We start from the raw sequence: 16,372 nt of genomic DNA on the forward strand, positions 1-16,372 counted from the left end.
TTAGTGAGTCACTCAGTCATGTCAGACTCTTTGCGACCCCATGGACTATAGCCTACCAGGCTCTTCCCTCCATGGGATTCTCCAGGCAAGAGTACTGGAGTGGGCTGCCATTTCCTTCTCCAGGGGATCTTCCCAACTCAGGGATCGAACCGGGGTCTCCCGCATTCCAGGCAGACGCTTTAACCTCTGAGCCATCAGAGAAGCCCATCTACTTCTTAAGTCAACCCTAATTCAATTCAATCCAGTATCCAATTTAAAACCCTTAACTCAATACTCTCATCATTTCAACCTCCAACTCAACGGATCCCCAGACTGACTCTCACTCCAAACTACCCTCCAACCCGACTCATCTTTAACCCACCTCCCCGATGGCTCAGGGGATAAAGAATCTACCTGAAATGAAGGAGACACAGGAGGTGTGGCTTCAATCTCTGGGTTGAGAAGATCCCCTGGAGGAGGACATGGCAACCCACTCCAGTATTCTTGCCTGGAGAATTCCATAGACAGAGGAGCCAGGTGGGCTACAGTCCATGAGGTGGCAAAGAATCAACCAAAATTGAGCATGCACGTGAATCCCCAAAGCTACCTCTATCAAAAGGCACAATTAATTAAGACAAGTGATGGCAAGATGCCTTGGGTGAGACAAAAGCCAGACCCCAAGAGAGCATCAGTTGACAGACACAGACAAGGAACTTCCCTGGTGGTCCAGTGGTTAAGAACCTGCCTTGCAACGCAGGCAACATGGGTTCTATCCCTGGTCTGGGAAAATTCCATATGACTTGGAACAACTAAGCCCATGCACCCCAACTACTGATCCCACGCTCTCACACTCTAGAGCCCAGAAGCCAAAACTACTGAACCTGTGTGCGCTAAAGTCCATGCTCTGGAATAAGAGAAGCCACTGTGATGAGAAATCCAGGCATCATGACAGGAGAGTAGCCCCTGCTCACTGCAACTAGAGTAAGCCTGTACACAGCAGTGAAGACCCAGGGCAGCCAAAACCAAAAATAAATAAATGAAATTTAAAAAGAAAGAAAGACACAGACAGGACACAGTTCACTGATTTATTCTCAGACTTGAGATGCCAATTATGCCCTATGGCCTGGGGCAGGTGGTGGGGTGGGGGGGAGTTGGGGTGGGGGGATGGGGATCACGCTAGAATTTCTCTCATCATATCCCAGCCTTCCCTAAGGAGGAAGCAGATTAAATATACAACAGAGGGGATTTTCCCTTTTAATACAGACCCAGGTATAAATAGGGCAGCACCATTAGAATCCTGGTTTCCCCCCACCTGCCATCTTGGTCCCCAGGCCACCTTGCCTGGCAAGGTTTATTTGGGGAGGCAAGGAGGGAGACAGTATTCAGAGCTGGGCTGAGGCAGCAGAAGGAGTACACAGCTCAGTCCAGGGAAGTCCCACTTCCCTCCGTAGTCTGACATCAGTCCCTTCACTGCGAACCCAGCTGAAAAGAGGAAGTGAGCAAAGGGATCCCGGTCTGGGTTCAGGAGACATCCAGTGCTTAACTATGGGGAAGGTAGCACCAAAGGTGTCCGGAGCACTGAGGGGGTGGGAGGCAGGCGTGGGTGGGGGCATTCATCAGCTCTGAGTCAGAAGTTCATTGCTGGGGGGGGTGGGGGGGGGAGGGAGATGAGTGATGGGTGGGCCCCAAGGGGAGAAAGAGCCAGACTACAGTTATGCCAGCCGGGGCGCAGTGCAGAGAAACCCGACCCATGGACCAGGGTAGTCCAGCCCCCAGACCCCCTGGAATGGAGAAGGAATATTGTTTGACCATGATGAGCAGACCGTTTCCTGGCTCCACACAGTCCCAGGAGACGATAAATACGACGGCTTCAAAGCCTCAGCACCAAATGTGGCCCCTCATTGTCCCTCCCAGCCCCCAGAGCTCTCAGCTGCTAAAGCAGACAGGGCCCAGTTCAAACCCAAACTTCTGGTTCGTCTGGCCAAAGTCAGCAGCTGCCACGTCCAACAGGGGCAGAAATCCAACTCGGGAGGAGCTGAACTCGAAGAGGGTCTTCGACTGTCCCTTCCGGAGCTGGCACGGGAAGACACGGATGGTGTGTGAGTCGGGGGGAGGAGGGTGATCACAGGCTTCCCCCCCCACTCTGGCCAGTCCCTGCCCTCTTCCTCACCCTGCAGCCGTCGGAGGGGACCTTGATGGTGGCGGCCGCCGTCTGATTGAAGGACAGCTCCTCCCCATTCGCCCCGAGGAAACGGGCAGAGCGGCTGTGGTCACCTGCAGCTTCGTCCAGCCAGGCGGCTGAGTTCTGGCAGGTGTACGTGAAGCTCTGGCGGGCCGTGGCACTCAGCAGCTTCAGGAAGGTCAGCTGCACCACACTCACGGGGGCCCCATCGGCATCCACGTAGGAGAACTGGGGGTGGGACAAAGAAGGGGTGAGGATGTGTCATGCGCCTCGACTCTTTCCGAGGTCCCCGCCTCCCAGGGTCTCTACCCCCTGCCCACCCGCCCCTTCTGCCATGTCTTCCTCTTTGGCTGCCCCACCAGCCACCTGCTCATCCCCAGTTCTCCTGCAAGCCCCTGGGCATGTGTGGCTATTGAGCACTTGAACTGTGGCTGGGGAGACTGAGAGAATTTTCACATTGTTGGTTAAATTTTAATTTTTTTTGGCACTCATTTCTTAAAAATTGAAGTATAGTTGATTTACAATGCTGTTAGTTTCAGGCTTATAGAAAAGTGATTTAGTTATATGTATATATATGTATATAGATAAATACATACACATATATATACATATATTCTTTTTCACATTCTTTTCGATTACAGTTTACTACAAGATACTGAATATATAGTTCCCTGTGCTATACAGTAGGTCCTCGCTGTTTATCTATTTTATACATAGTAGTGTATAGTGTGTATATGTTAATCCCAAGCTTCTAATATATCCCTTTTTCCCTTTCCCTTCTGGCAACCATAATTTGGTTTTCTATGTCTGTGAGTCTATTTCTGTTTTGTAAATAAGTTCATTTGTGTCATATTTCAGCTTCCACATGTAAGTGATATCATCCGATATTTGTCTTTTCTGACTTACTACACATAGTATGATAACCTCTGGGTCCATCTATTTAAATTATTTAATTAAAAAAATGTTTAACTTTATTTAATTTATAACTAACACCTGAGCCTCAATCCATTTATCAGAAAACTGAGGTTTGGAACAACTTGAAGATGCAAACCTACTTTTTCAACTTCAGGTTTTATGCAATCTAAGTATTTCCAAGGAAATTTAGTACCAAAATCATGATGTGCTATAAATGTAAAATATGCACCAGACTCTGAAGAACTCACAGGGAAAAAGTTGAAAATGCTTCAGTAATCTTTATATTGATATGACAATATTTTGGATATATTGGGCTACATAAAATATACTATTAAGTTATCACTGGATTGAGATAACTAGCCTGGTAACATCTTTTTTGGCTTCCTTCTCTTCCCTGTATCATTTCACATTTCCTGATTTATGTTTTCTGGACTCACAGCTCAGATAAACCCCTTGCAATTGAGTCTCGGGTCTGTTTTAGGGGAACCCAAACCCATATACCACTTGACATTATATGGTAGCTTTGCTTCCTTGGTTATTGTCTGTCTGCTTCCTTGGTCCCATTTTCAATAGAATATTAACTTCATGAAGTCAGGGACTGTGTTTTCTTTGCTGCTATGTTCCCAGTGCTTAGCATACATATATATGTTACATAAACAAATCCCGAATGGACCCAAAATCCCCCACTACTGCTTAAACCTGATCCTCTTCCCATTTATATATCTCAGAATCTCACTAGACATCTGTTCTTCAAACCAGGAACCTGGGCATCATCTCTATCTCTTTCCTTTCCTCCCCTCCATCTCATCAATTACTATTGATAGGTCCTATTGACTTGCCATCTCATCAATTAACTAGGTCCTATTGACTTGCCCTCTTAGATAACGTTCCAAGCCATTCCTTCCTCTTCATATCCCATGCCACTAGCTCCAGCCTCTTCCCTTCCTTGCCTTTCTAAACCAACACATCAGTCTCCTCCTGGGTCTCCCAGCCTCCAACTTCCCCACAACCACCACCAGCAGCCCAGAGGCATTTTCCTATCATAGAAATTGAATCTCGGTCCCTCTCACTTACATACATTCCATGGCTCCCTACTGCCTATAGGTCTTTCTGAGGAGGTGGTCTTAGCTCTCACCTACTTCCCCAACCTCTTCTCCTACCACATTCCCCTTCACTCTCTCTAGAGCAGAGCAAGTCACTTTTTCTTTTAATTTACCAAGATTTCTCTTGACTCTGGGCCTTTGTATATGCTGTCCCATCTCTCCAGAACACCCTCCCTTATCCTCCCAAACTTGCAAACCAGTTAATTCCTTAGACCTCAGCTGAGCTGTGACTTCCCTCAGGAAGCCTTCAGGTCCTTCCAGCACTGCCTTTAGATCACCACCATGCACTGTGTTTCCCCCCACATGACACATCTGATGCTGCCACACAAGCAAGCCTATGATCAGCATAAAGGCAGAGGTGAGGCTGTCCTGTTCATCTCGCCTCCTCCAATTCCCCATGCTGGTTTACACCAATTTTTATACCATCCCCACCCTGGCTTTGCAGGCAACTCACCTTTTTCCCTCGACGGAATGTGCTGTACCAGCCACCTGGCTTTTCTTTGGACCAAGAGGCCAGTTTCACCTGGGGGACAGAGGGAAGGGTGTAACAGGTGCCCTGGGATGGGGGGCGGGGAGCTGGCAACATGTCAATTTTGCATTTGCCACCCCACACTGAAAGCTACTGACTGTAGGGGACTTCCACGGTGGTCCAGAGGCTAAGACTCCGCACTCCCAATGCAGGAGGCTTGGGTTCAATCCCTGGTCAGGGAACTAGATCTCACATGCTGCAACTAAGATCCAGTGCAGCTAAATGAATAAAAAGAAATCTACTGACTATAAATATCAGGAACTCTTAGGCCATTCTCTGGCTGTGGGACTGGGCTCGGCTGGTGCCCAGGACAGATCCAAGAGGCTGGGGATTTCTGATTTCTGAGGTCGCCTCCACTGATGATTGACCAGAGCTGGTGAATAAATGCTCCAGCTCCCGCCTCTCCACCGAGGTGAGGTAACTCCCAGGAGCCTGCCCTACACTCTCTCCTCGAAGGCCCCTGAGGATCGAAGCCTTGGGTGTCCAATGGTGATGTTATAACAACACACCCCTTGGGAGTTCCCTGGTGGTCTAGTGGCTAAGAATCCACCTGCCAAGGCAGGGAATATGGGTTTAATCCCTGGTCTGGGAAGATGCCACATGCCGCAGAGCAACAAAACTTGTGTGCCAAACTAATGGGCCTGTGGGCCACAACTACTGAGTCTGTCCGCCTAGAGCCCATGCTCCTCAAAAAGAGAAGCCACTGCAATGAGAAGCCTGTGCACCACAACAAACAGCAGCTCCTGCTCACCACTACTAGAGAAAGCCCACACACAGCAACGAAGACCCAGAGCAGCCAAAAATAAATTAATTTTAAAAAGAAGAAGAACATTACTGTGCACTTTTGCAGGCCCTATGCACACTAAGTGTTTACCTGCAGCAGAGATATTAACAAAAAGTGTGAGTCAAGTGACTCAGTCATGTCCAACTCTTTGCAACCCCATGGACGGTAGCCCACCAGGCTCCTCTGTCCATGGATGTCTCCAGGCAAGAATACTGGAGTGGGTAGCCATTCCTTTCTCCAGGGATCTTCCCAAACCAGGGATCAAACCTGGGTCTCCTGTATTGCAGGCAGATTCTTTACCGTCTGAGCCACCAGGGGAGCCCCAGGAGGTATTAACACAGCACTGCACACAGTCAGTGCTTTATCAGTGTCATCTAATATGTGTACTGGTCCCACGACTGCACAACTACCCTGTGAGTTACATACTTTCTTGAGCCCCCACTTAACAGATGGAAAAACTGAGATATCAGATCTGGATTCCAACCCAAGCAGTCCAGGGTCCAGAGGCTCACTGCTCACCCACTGCTCTCTACAGCTAAGCCTGGTTCTTGGTGTCAGAGACTGTTAGGCTCCCCGATGGAGAACCCCAGAATTTCTGGCGGACCAGGTGGAGGGCAGTGAACCCATGGGACCTATAAGAGAGCAGGTTAGGAGGCAGTGTAGATGGGTGGTTAAGGGCTGAGACAAGGGCCAGATGGTCATGGGTAATCTTGTCCTTCTCTGTGCCTCAGTTTCCCTATCTGGGGGATGATAATGGAATTATTATTTTTTTTTAATTGAGCTGATTTCCAATGTTGTATTAGTTGCAGGTATACAACAAAGTGATTCGGTTATACACATTTATCTTTTTTTTTCCCGATTCTTTGCCCCGATGTTGGTGTTTAGTCTCTCAGTTGTGTCCAACTCTTTTGCAGCCCTATGGACTGCAGCCCACCAGGCTCCTCTGTTCATGGGATTTCCCAGGCAAGAATACCGGAGTGGGTTGTCATTTCTTTTTCTAGGGATCTTCCTGACCCAAGGATCTGACTCAGACCTCCTGCTTAGCAGGTGGATTCTTTGCCACTGAACCACCAGGGAAACCCTCTCTCCCCTTATAAATTATTACAAGATGTTGAGTATAGTTCCCTGAGCTGCACAATAGGTTCTTGTTGGTTATCTATTTTAGGGATAATAATAGAATGACCGCATCGGTGGCTGGCACTCAGTAAGTTAATGCGGCTGAGTGCTTAGGGCTGGCACATATATCCCACTATTGCAAGGTGCACCGCTATTATTGATTTCTTTACTCTTTTTTCTTATCTGTCTTTCCCCATAGAAAATGAGCTCCATAAAACAAAGCAAAGCAGTTTTTGTTGTTTTTTTTTTTTTTTAGTTTGTTTGGTTTGTTTGTTTTAGATTCTCAGCTGTAATCCCAGCATTTCAAGGACTTTGGCATACAGAAGGTGCTCAACAGACGTCAGTTGAAGGAAAAATAAAATCCCAGTCAACTCCTGGTGTGGGGCGGGGTTTTCGGGGCGGGGTTTGGGAGCGGTGACGTATGAGTGAGATATTTTCGAGTCCTTCCTTCCACCAACCCCTCCCAGCCCCCTACGCAGGTACTCACGGTCTCAAACTTCTTGTCTGGGTAGAGGCAGGTTTCTCCTCCTGCCGTGAAGTTACAGAAAACCCTGAGCGCATCCCGCGCGCAGCCTTGATTGGGATCGATCCAGTATTCCCCTGCCGCAGAGCCAGTGGGGAGAGGATGAGCCGGGGGCTGGATCCCACAGCTCCCCGCCCTCCGGGGGGAGGGGTGGGACCTCACCGTCCGCCAGATGCGGATGGCTGCGGTGCAACTCTTTGCACACGAGGCCCGGGCGCTCAGCCGTGCCGGGAGGGCGCCGCAGCTGCTCTATCTCGAAGCTCAGCGACTCCATCGAGGCCAGCACCTCCTCCAGGCCGCCCTCCGGGGTCCCCAAGCCCGGCAGGGAACGTCGGCGCCGGCGCAGCCCATGCAGCTCCGCAGAGGGACCCTGGGCAGAGGTGGGGATGGAGGAGAGGAGGACGGCGGGAGGAAGAGACGGAGAGAGACAGGCAGAAATGAGAGATGTGGGAGGCAGAAAGACAGGGGTGTGAGGAGAGTAAAAAGGGTAGGGAGGGATACAGACAGAGAGCGGGGACATGGACAATCAGAGACAGAGGCAGACACGGGAAGGAGACGGACAGAAAGGCTCAGAGATGGGAAGTGGAGGGAGGAAAAAGAAGAGCCAGAACCACAGTTAGGCAAAAGAGAGAGAGACAGAGAGAAACCCGGAAGACAAAAATAAAGATAAAACAGTGAAACAACGTTTTGAGGTAGAGACCGAGAAAGGCCAGAGAGATGGACAGACAAAATCCAATCAGAGTCCCCATGGAGGTCCCCCCAACCCCCTACACACAGCCCAGATCTTCCTTCAGCTTTGAAGCCACCTCCCTTCCCGCCGCAATCCCGGAACACATGTTGTGTGCTCTGCCCACTGCCAGTCACTGAGGGACCCGGGGAGACAGTCGGACAGAGCCCCATGGGGAACTTACCGGGGGACCAGGAGGACCTGGGGGGCCGGTGTCTCCACGAGGACCTTGGGATCCCTGTAGGGAAAAGTCACTTGGGTGTGAACTCTGTCTATGGAGACCCCTGCCTACCAATACACACACACGCGCGCGCGCACACACACACACACCCCACTGGAGGAAGGACGTGCAATTTTCAGCCCCAAGCATAAAATGCAAATTTTCTTTCCATATTTGAATATCTCTGAAATCAGCATCTTAACATCTATGACAAGTCATCATTTAACTGGCAAAACTGTTTTCTTCTGTAGCAGTTCGTAAAACAATGGCGCACCTTACAATGGATGACATCTTAGATTTGATAAAATACAATGGTAGGTGTTGAAGAAATAGTCGAGTGCCTGACTGACTGAATAAATAAATGAATGCACCCAAAGGCATTGAGGGTTCTGGTACATTGAAGGGGGCTGGGGAGTTGGGAGTTGAGAGCCCAAGGGAGCAGTGACTACTTACCGGGGAACCCTTTGAGCCTTTCTGTCCTGGAGGACCCTGTGGGGTACAGATGGGGGGGCTTGGACTGCTGGATGGCCCAACAGGGTGACCCCCCTGCCCCCACAAACCCCTCATACTCACCACCACGCCTCGGGGCCCCGGGTGGCCCAGAGAGCCAATGGGACCAGGGGAGCCCTGGGGAAAGGACATCAGAGTCATCATTGATGGGGTTCATCCATATGGTCGAGACACATCCTCCAGACAAGTCCCCTCAAAAGAAGACCCTCAACCCCAGAACAACCTTCAAGTCCCCCAGATAGAGCCCCCTTTTCCCCAGACACAATCCCTATTGTTCGAGACCCAGGCTTCCCTATCCCCCACACCCAATCAAGCCCCATTTCTGCTTTCCCAGCCCCTTCGAACACAATCTTCCCTCTTGGGGCAGGAGACACACTCACCGGTTCTCCCTGGAGGCCAGGGGAGCCTTGCACTCCTGGCAACCCCTGATCCCCTTTCTCACCAGCCTCCCCAGGGGGGCCAACGAGACCCATTAATCCAATGTGGCCCTGGAGGATATGAAAGACACATGTGGGGGAAGAATGGGGATGGGGAGTTGAAAGACTGTTCCCTTCCAGCCTTGGGGTAGTGAGTTTGGGAGCAGAGGAGACCCCAATCTCCTAGCCCTCTGGCTACAGAGGGAAGTAAAGGTGGAGGAGAAGGAGGTAGCTGGGGGAGAAAAAGAATAAAAAGAGATCCTTACCTTTTCCCCCTTGGGGCCAGCATCTCCCTTCAGCCCTGGGAGGCCAGAGGGCCCCTGGAAGGAGAGTTAGGATCAGTTGAAAGAGAAAGTGTTAGTCACTCAGTGGTGTCTGACTCTTTGCAACCCTATGGACTGTAGCCCACCAAGCTCCTCTCTCCACGGGGTTCTCTAGGCAAGAATACTGGAGTGGATTGCCATGCCCTCCTCCAGGGAATCTTCCCAACCCAGGGACTGAACCCAGGTCTCCTGCATTGCAGGCAGATTCTTCACTGTTTCAGTTTCCTGGGAAGCCCTAGGGTCAGTTGGTGAGTCTCAAACAGAAAGCCTCATGTGAGTGACTGGGGGATGGTCACATGGGAAATTATCTAGATTTCAAATGGAATTACCAGGGAAGTGGTCATGGGGATGGTCAGGAGAGAAGAGAGATGATGAGAGATGAATGGAGGAGTTTTTTGAGGATGGCCAAATGATGAATGATCTGTAGTCAACACCGGTGTGGGTAGTCAGTGTAGACTATTAAGATAGATGGTCAGTTTGGTCAGTGTAGACCACCAAGATGAGTGATCTGAAGAGATGGTTAGTATAGATGGTCAGGGTGGAGCATCAGAAGGATAGTCAGTGAGGGGTCAGTCTGCACTATTCGGTACCCAAGATCACTAGCTGGTCACTGGAGGGATGCCCAGTGTGATTCTCAGTGCTGGGACCTCAGGGATGAAGAAGTCTCTTACCAGGGGACCAGGAGGGCCTAACAGTCCAGGAGGTCCCAGGAGGCCTGGTTCACCCTAGGGCAAAATAGAACATGAGGGGCTACACTCAGCCAGAATCCCGTGTGGCGCCCCCCTCCCACCCCGACCAGGGTCAGCTCCTGCCAACTGTGATGATAAATTACAAGAAGCGAGCACAGAGGGAGGGCCTGATCCCACCCCCAACCCCACCCCTGTTCCCAGTCCACTCACCACAGGTCCGGGGATCCCACGAAGACCCTCAGGTCCAACACGTCCAGGGGGCCCTCGAGCCCCCACTGGGCCTGTCCTCCCTGGGGGTCCATCAGGACCTGGTTCCCCCTGAAAAGGAGCAAGGTGGAAGGGAGGAGGCAGAGAGAATCACGGGGAACCTGCCTCCTGACCTTCCAGCCAAGAACCATCAGGGAGTGGGGGGAAACTGGGGCAACTGTGGTGGTCACAGGTCCCTCCCCATTCTGCTGGCCCAACTGTTGACCAAAGGGTCAGGACAAGGACAGTTCCCTGGGAGTCCCCTGGTGGTCCAGTGGTTAAGAATCCACCTGTCAATGCAGGGGACACGGGTTTGATCCCTGCTCTGGGAAGATCCCACATGCTGCAGGGCAGCTAAGCCTGAGCATCACAGCTAGAGGGTAGCCCCCACTTGCTGCAACTTAGAGAAAGCCCACACACAGCAATGAAGACCCAACGCAGCCAAAAATAAAAGGACCCTCTCTTGGCCAGGGGGAACTCACCTTGGCACCTTTCTCTCCTTCTCTGCCTTCTCGACCCATGCGACCAGAAGGACCCTGAGGGGACAAAGTGTGAGTAGGGGGCTGTGACGGTGAGTGGAGGGCTTGTAGGGATGAGTGGGGGTCTCCAGGTATGAGGGGGGGCTTGTGGAGGTAAGGGGGGCCTATGAGAGTGAGTGGAACCAAGCTAGAGCCAGGAGGTGGGGTATCATCACTCACCCTTTTCCCAGGAGGCCCAGGGGCACCGGGCTCCCCAGAAGCACCAGGTGGACCCTATGGAGATTGTAACCAGCATGGGAGTCAAGGGTGACAGTTTCAGGATGCCTTTGATGGGAAGACAGCCTTTCCCAAACATCACCCCAGCACCAGCCATCCCTCCCTCCCCCTGCCTCCTCCTTCAAGCTGCTCACATTCATGGTACGAAGTAGATGCATCTCTGGGAGCCCTGGGGACCTCATTAACTCATTCTCCTGGCCTTCAATTCACCCAATCACCTGCCCCAACACCCCTCTTTAGGCACCACCTCCACTGTTCCCCTACTCACCGGTCCCCCCACATCTCCAGGGTCTCCCTTCTCCCCTGGAGGACCATCTTGACCCTGTGGTAGGGGAATGAAGTTGGGTGGGGTCATGAGGGCACAGGAGAATGTTGGGGTGATGCTTGGAGGAAAGTGGAGGTTTTTTGCTTAATCGACATTGCCCAGGTCTGTGATGAGATTGGGCACAGAATAGGGAATATGCTGGGCTTTTGAGGGGGGGGAGTCACACTCACCGAAACTCCAGGGTCTCCAGGGGGGCCTAGGTCTCCTGGGAGCCCTGTGGGGCCCTGGAACACAGAATGATGAAAAATCGTATCTCTGAATGATGGAGCATTCATCCATTCACCCATTTATTCATTCATTCAGCTGTCCTCAGACACAGTTCTGGTTGCTGGGGATACATTAGTAAAGAAAACACAAAACCTCAGCCCTGCTAGAAGGAACATTCTGGTGTTTAATGGGAGCTAAAAATGTTCCATGAATCATTACACTGCATCCTCCCAGCTTGGGATTCACAGATAAAAATCAGAGAGGGGACCCGGGAAGGGGTGGGGTGCTGAAATTCAAATCAAGGTCCCTCAGACTCTGAAGCCCCTCACCGCCCTCCCTGCCCACCCTGAGCCCCATCGCCATGGCAGGAGGGGCTCAACCTCTGCCCTGATGGCAAATCCCAATCAGCCAACCCTGATCCCTCATCAGTTTCAACTTTGACCTTTCCAGCACTGTTAGAATGACTCCATGTGGAAGCAAGTTTCTCCTGCTGCCATGACCGATTACCACTGTATGTTTACACTGATTCATTCTTTCATTCAATCATTCATTCACTCAGCCCCGTTCTGGATTGCTTGTGGAATCAGCACACAGGATCCCTGGCTGGAAGTTGGGGAGCAGGTTCGAATTGATACATATGCCCCTCCCCGGGTCTCGGCCTCCATGTGCCCCAGGACTCACCATGCTCCCCTTTGCTCCATCCTCTCCAGGGGGGCCTTTCTTGCCTGGGGGTCCAGCAGCCCCAGATGGGCCTGCATCCCCCTTTTCACCAACTTCTCCTCTGGGGCCCTTTGCAGAAACAGAGGTCAGAGGTCAGAGCAGCCTGGACTCTCCAGGGGTCAAGGTTAGCATACCTGAACTAAGGAATCTGCATGGCCTGGGACTTTCCTGGGGTTAGGGGTCAAAGTAGCCTAGACTGCCCAAGGGTCAGAGGAATCTAGGATTTATAGGAGTCAAGGGTCAGGGTGATCCAGTTGACCAGAGGTCATGGTCAAGTTTGGGCTAACCCATGTGCCACTCTGGGGTGAATCAGAAAAGGGATCCCAGGACCTCCCTAGTGGTCCAGTAGTTAAGAATCTGCCTTGCAATGCAGGGAACACAAGTTCAATCCCTGGTCGGGGAACTAAGATCCCGCACGCTGTGGAGCAACTAATCCCACATGTTACAACTACTGAACTCTCACGACACAACTAGAGAGTCTGTGCACCCCAAGGAAAGATCCCACGTGGCCCAACAAAGCTCCCGTGTCCCAACTAACACTGGACACAGCCAAACAAATAAATGAATCAGTATTTTTAAAAGGAAAAAAGAGAGATCTCCTTTGGGCAGCTCATCTTCAAGCCAGGGCTTGCATTTTAGATCTGAGCCCCACCTGCCCACTCAGCCCTGCACCCTTGCCCAGTATACAACCTAGAGAACTTGATGTAGCAACCCTGACACCTTTCAGGTCTCTGTCATCAAGATAACTAGGGATGTCCATAGGTCTGGGTCCATGAGTGACCTAGGGCTGCCCAGAGGTCACAGGGGCCCAAGATGCCCAAGGGTCAGGGATTCCCTGAGATGGGTGCAGGGGCCCAGAAAGTCACTCACGGGGGTGCCTGGAGTCCCTGGGGGTCCTGGGTCTCCAGGGTCTCCTGGCTCACCCTGCGGGAGGCAAAGAGGAAGTAAGGCTCCCCTCCTGGCAGCCAGAACTGCCACCGCCCCCCCCGCAACCAGGCAGGACTGGTTGAGCCTCCCTGACCCTGGGCAGCCCCTTGTTCTCTCTCACCTTCTCACCCACAGCACCGGGCTGACCAACTCCCCCAGGCAACCCTGGAGGACCCTGGAGAGACAACGAGGGGTACAGGTGGGATGGAGGGATTCCAACAGCCCCTTCTTGGGAACGTGATGTCCTGAGGCTTGCTGAGGCCCTCCTCCCAAGTTCTCACCTCTGATCCGCTGGGGCCCTGGGGACCCCGAGGGCCTGGAGCTCCGTGGGGACCCTATGGGACAGTCAGAATAGCATCCAGTGACCTCATGGCCCCTCAAAAAGCTCCAAGCAAGAGGAGAAGGGAGCGACAGAGGATGAAATGGTTGGATGGCACCACTGACTCAATGGACATGAGTTTGAGCAAACTCAGGGAGACAGGGAAGGACAGGGAGGCCTGGTGTTCTGCAGTCCGTAGGGGTCACAAAGAGTCCAACACAACTGAGCAACTGAACAACAACAAACCACAAACACCACCCTTGATACTGGTGACCCACATGATCCTTCAAACAATGTGCCCCATGACCCCCCAAATCGATCTGATGGCCAACCCTGCCCTACCACTCCTCCCATTTCCCCCCATAGTTCATACCATGGACCCTACATCTCCAACTTCTCCCTTTTCTCCAGCAAGGCCTGGCATCCCCTGTGGAGCAAAGAAGCAAAATTGGGGCACAAAGTGGGGAGGACCAGAGGCCATACCCTCAAACCCAGACACCCACCTGTAGGCCAGGAGGGCCAATCACGCCAGGGAAGCCTCTCACTCCATCATCTCCTTTCTGCCCAAAGAGGCCTGGGGGTCCCCGGCGTCCCTGAGCCCCGTCTGCTCCCTGGAAGGAGGACAGGGCAGGACACAGTTAGAGTCTGTGTCAAGGGTTGGAGTTAGGCTCAAGGTCAAAGTCAGGATGGAAGTTCAAGGTTGGAATGAAGTTTGGGGAGGGTCAGGGTCGAGTCTGAAGCTAAAGGTGCAAGTTAAGGGTCAGGGTTTAGGAATGAAATCCAGGACTGAGTCAAAGTTTTGAGATGAGACTTGGTGGAGAGTCAGGGTCAAGCTGAGGTCAATTAAGGTCTAAGTGGGGTTGAGAGGTAGGGTTGGGCTTGAGCTCAGGTCTAAGGTAAATTCAGAATTGGAGCTCAGGTTTGGGGTCAGTATTGGAGGGTGGGTCTGGACTGGGGTCAAGGGTAGGACTGGGTCAGGTTCGGCTAATGTTGGATGTGAAGATAAGGTCAGAGTTGGGATTGAGGTTAAGGTCACAAGTTATGTTAAAATTAGGGCTGTGATGGAGTTTGGGGGTTGAGGTCAAGACTGAGTCAGATTCTGGGGTGAGTTTGAATTGAGCATTAGCACAAAGGGGTAGGGGTTGGGGTTGAACTGGGGCCTGTTCACAGTGGAGAACACTGTCCCTTCCCATGAGGGATCCAGAGGAGGGCCACAAAGCTGGGAGTACTCACCGGGGAGCCTGGGTGTCCCACCGGACCTCGTATCCCTGTTGGTCCAGGCGGGCCCTGGAGGAGGGAACAGAGTCAGGAAACCCTCAGGATTAAGATTAACGTTGCAGGTGGGGAATTTTCCTGGTGGTCCAGTGACTAAGACTCTGCACTCCTAAGGGGGTCAGGATTCAATCCCTGGTCAGGGAACTGGATCCCACAGGCCACAACGAAGATCAAAGATCCCATAAGCAGCAACTAAGACCCAGTGCAGCCAAATAAATATATATATTTTTTTAAAAACTGAAAAAAAAGATGAAGGGGGAACACTAGTGACATCAATCACTGCACTCCTGTCCACTGCCCACCCCATGAGGAAACAGCATTTCCCTCCCCACAACCCTGTCTTCCTAGCCACCAACTCATGGGACCAGACACAGCATCTCTCACAAGCTTGGCCCATCAGAGCGTTGGCCCCAAAGTCCCATCAGTTTCCCAGGACTGAGCTGGCTTCCGGGTAATGGGTGCTGAGACTGAATTCCTGGAGGGCAGTTGGGAACACAGTTGGCCCCTTTATTCTGGGTAGCTTAAGTGACTTCTGTTACTTGAGAGTGTCAAGATGGGGCTCAAGAAGGCAGGAAACCCCATGACCCACCCCCCTGCCCACCCTCTCAGTATCCCTTTTAGCCCTCCCCAAAGACCAGCTCCCTCTCTGGGGTCCCCCACTCACCGCATCTCCCTTGTCACCTTTGCTGCCTTTGTGACCGGGGGCACCCACTTCTCCCTGCAGAGGAAACAGGATGAGGGATGACCCAGCCCCCCTCTTCCCCTGTCCTCCCCCAACCCCTCCCTCTGCCTCTCTCTCACCTTATCCCCTTCCTCGCCAGAAGGCCCCGCAGCTCCAGGGGGTCCAGGAAGCCCCAGAGGCCCGGGGATCCCATCTTTACCAGTGGGGCCAGGGGCGCCACGTTCACCCTGTTAGGGGGAGTAGAAAGAGTCAGGGCAGAAATGCGGTCCTGGTATGTGGAGGGCTGGTCCTTGGGGATGAATGGAGGGGGCAGGAACTTACCGGGGAACCCTTCTCGCCTGTGGGGCCCACAGGGCCTTGGCCTCCACTTTGACCAGGAAGCCCAATGCCCCCTGCTGGGCCTACAGGACCACGCTCCCCAGGGGATCCCTGAAAACAGGGATGGAGGGTCAGGAATGATAGCAATAACAGACATCTCATTTATTGGAGGGTTTGCAAGCAGCCTGTTAGGCGGTTACCAGCAATCCAGGCTGTTCCCCACACAGCAGCCAGAGGGCGCTGTGAACATCCAAGTCAGAGCACGTGACCTCCTCGGCCCGCAGCCCTCCAAGGCTCCCACCTCACTTGGAGAAAAAAAGCTCCCCACAAGGCCCTGCGCGACCTGCCCCCATCTCCTCCCTGCCCTCGCCTCCTCCCACTCACTTGCCTCCAGCCACAAGGCCTCCCTCACTGCTTCCTCCAGCCTCAGGACTTTGCACATGCTGTTCCCTCTGCCTGGCACACACTCTTCTCCTAGCCAACCACCACATGGCTCTTTCCTCCGGTCTCAGCTCAAATGTCATCTTCTCAGGAGACTTTCCCTAGTCAGCTTTTTTATTTATTTTATTTTTTGGTGCCTTA

General features: G+C 52.3%; 1 protein-coding gene across 1 annotated transcript in view; it reads right to left on the reverse strand.

Annotated features, from left to right (window-relative positions):
* Positions 1-1,050: 1,050 nt before the first annotated feature.
* The window catches only part of COL5A3 (collagen type V alpha 3 chain), a 44,193-nt gene continuing 28,871 nt past the window's right edge, over positions 1,051-16,372 (reverse strand). Inside the window, exons 42-67 of the mRNA XM_070464054.1 lie at positions 15,794-15,901; positions 15,592-15,699; positions 15,455-15,508; positions 14,749-14,802; positions 14,019-14,126; positions 13,889-13,942; positions 13,478-13,531; positions 13,318-13,371; positions 13,140-13,193; positions 12,231-12,338; positions 11,513-11,566; positions 11,286-11,339; positions 10,961-11,014; positions 10,745-10,798; positions 10,227-10,334; positions 9,999-10,052; positions 9,271-9,324; positions 8,969-9,076; positions 8,652-8,705; positions 8,532-8,567; positions 8,043-8,096; positions 7,294-7,501; positions 7,096-7,208; positions 4,634-4,702; positions 2,150-2,389; positions 1,051-2,052 (exon numbers count right to left, since the gene is read on the reverse strand). Coding sequence (XP_070320155.1) covers positions 1,906-2,052; positions 2,150-2,389; positions 4,634-4,702; positions 7,096-7,208; positions 7,294-7,501; positions 8,043-8,096; positions 8,532-8,567; positions 8,652-8,705; positions 8,969-9,076; positions 9,271-9,324; positions 9,999-10,052; positions 10,227-10,334; positions 10,745-10,798; positions 10,961-11,014; positions 11,286-11,339; positions 11,513-11,566; positions 12,231-12,338; positions 13,140-13,193; positions 13,318-13,371; positions 13,478-13,531; positions 13,889-13,942; positions 14,019-14,126; positions 14,749-14,802; positions 15,455-15,508; positions 15,592-15,699; positions 15,794-15,901 — 2,217 coding nt within the window. The 3' untranslated portion in view covers positions 1,051-1,905. The remainder of the gene's footprint in view (positions 2,053-2,149; positions 2,390-4,633; positions 4,703-7,095; positions 7,209-7,293; positions 7,502-8,042; positions 8,097-8,531; positions 8,568-8,651; positions 8,706-8,968; positions 9,077-9,270; positions 9,325-9,998; positions 10,053-10,226; positions 10,335-10,744; positions 10,799-10,960; positions 11,015-11,285; positions 11,340-11,512; positions 11,567-12,230; positions 12,339-13,139; positions 13,194-13,317; positions 13,372-13,477; positions 13,532-13,888; positions 13,943-14,018; positions 14,127-14,748; positions 14,803-15,454; positions 15,509-15,591; positions 15,700-15,793; positions 15,902-16,372) is intronic.

This window comes from Odocoileus virginianus, chromosome 3 (genome assembly GCF_023699985.2).
Source record: "Odocoileus virginianus isolate 20LAN1187 ecotype Illinois chromosome 3, Ovbor_1.2, whole genome shotgun sequence".
Taxonomy (NCBI): Eukaryota; Metazoa; Chordata; class Mammalia; order Artiodactyla; family Cervidae; genus Odocoileus; species Odocoileus virginianus.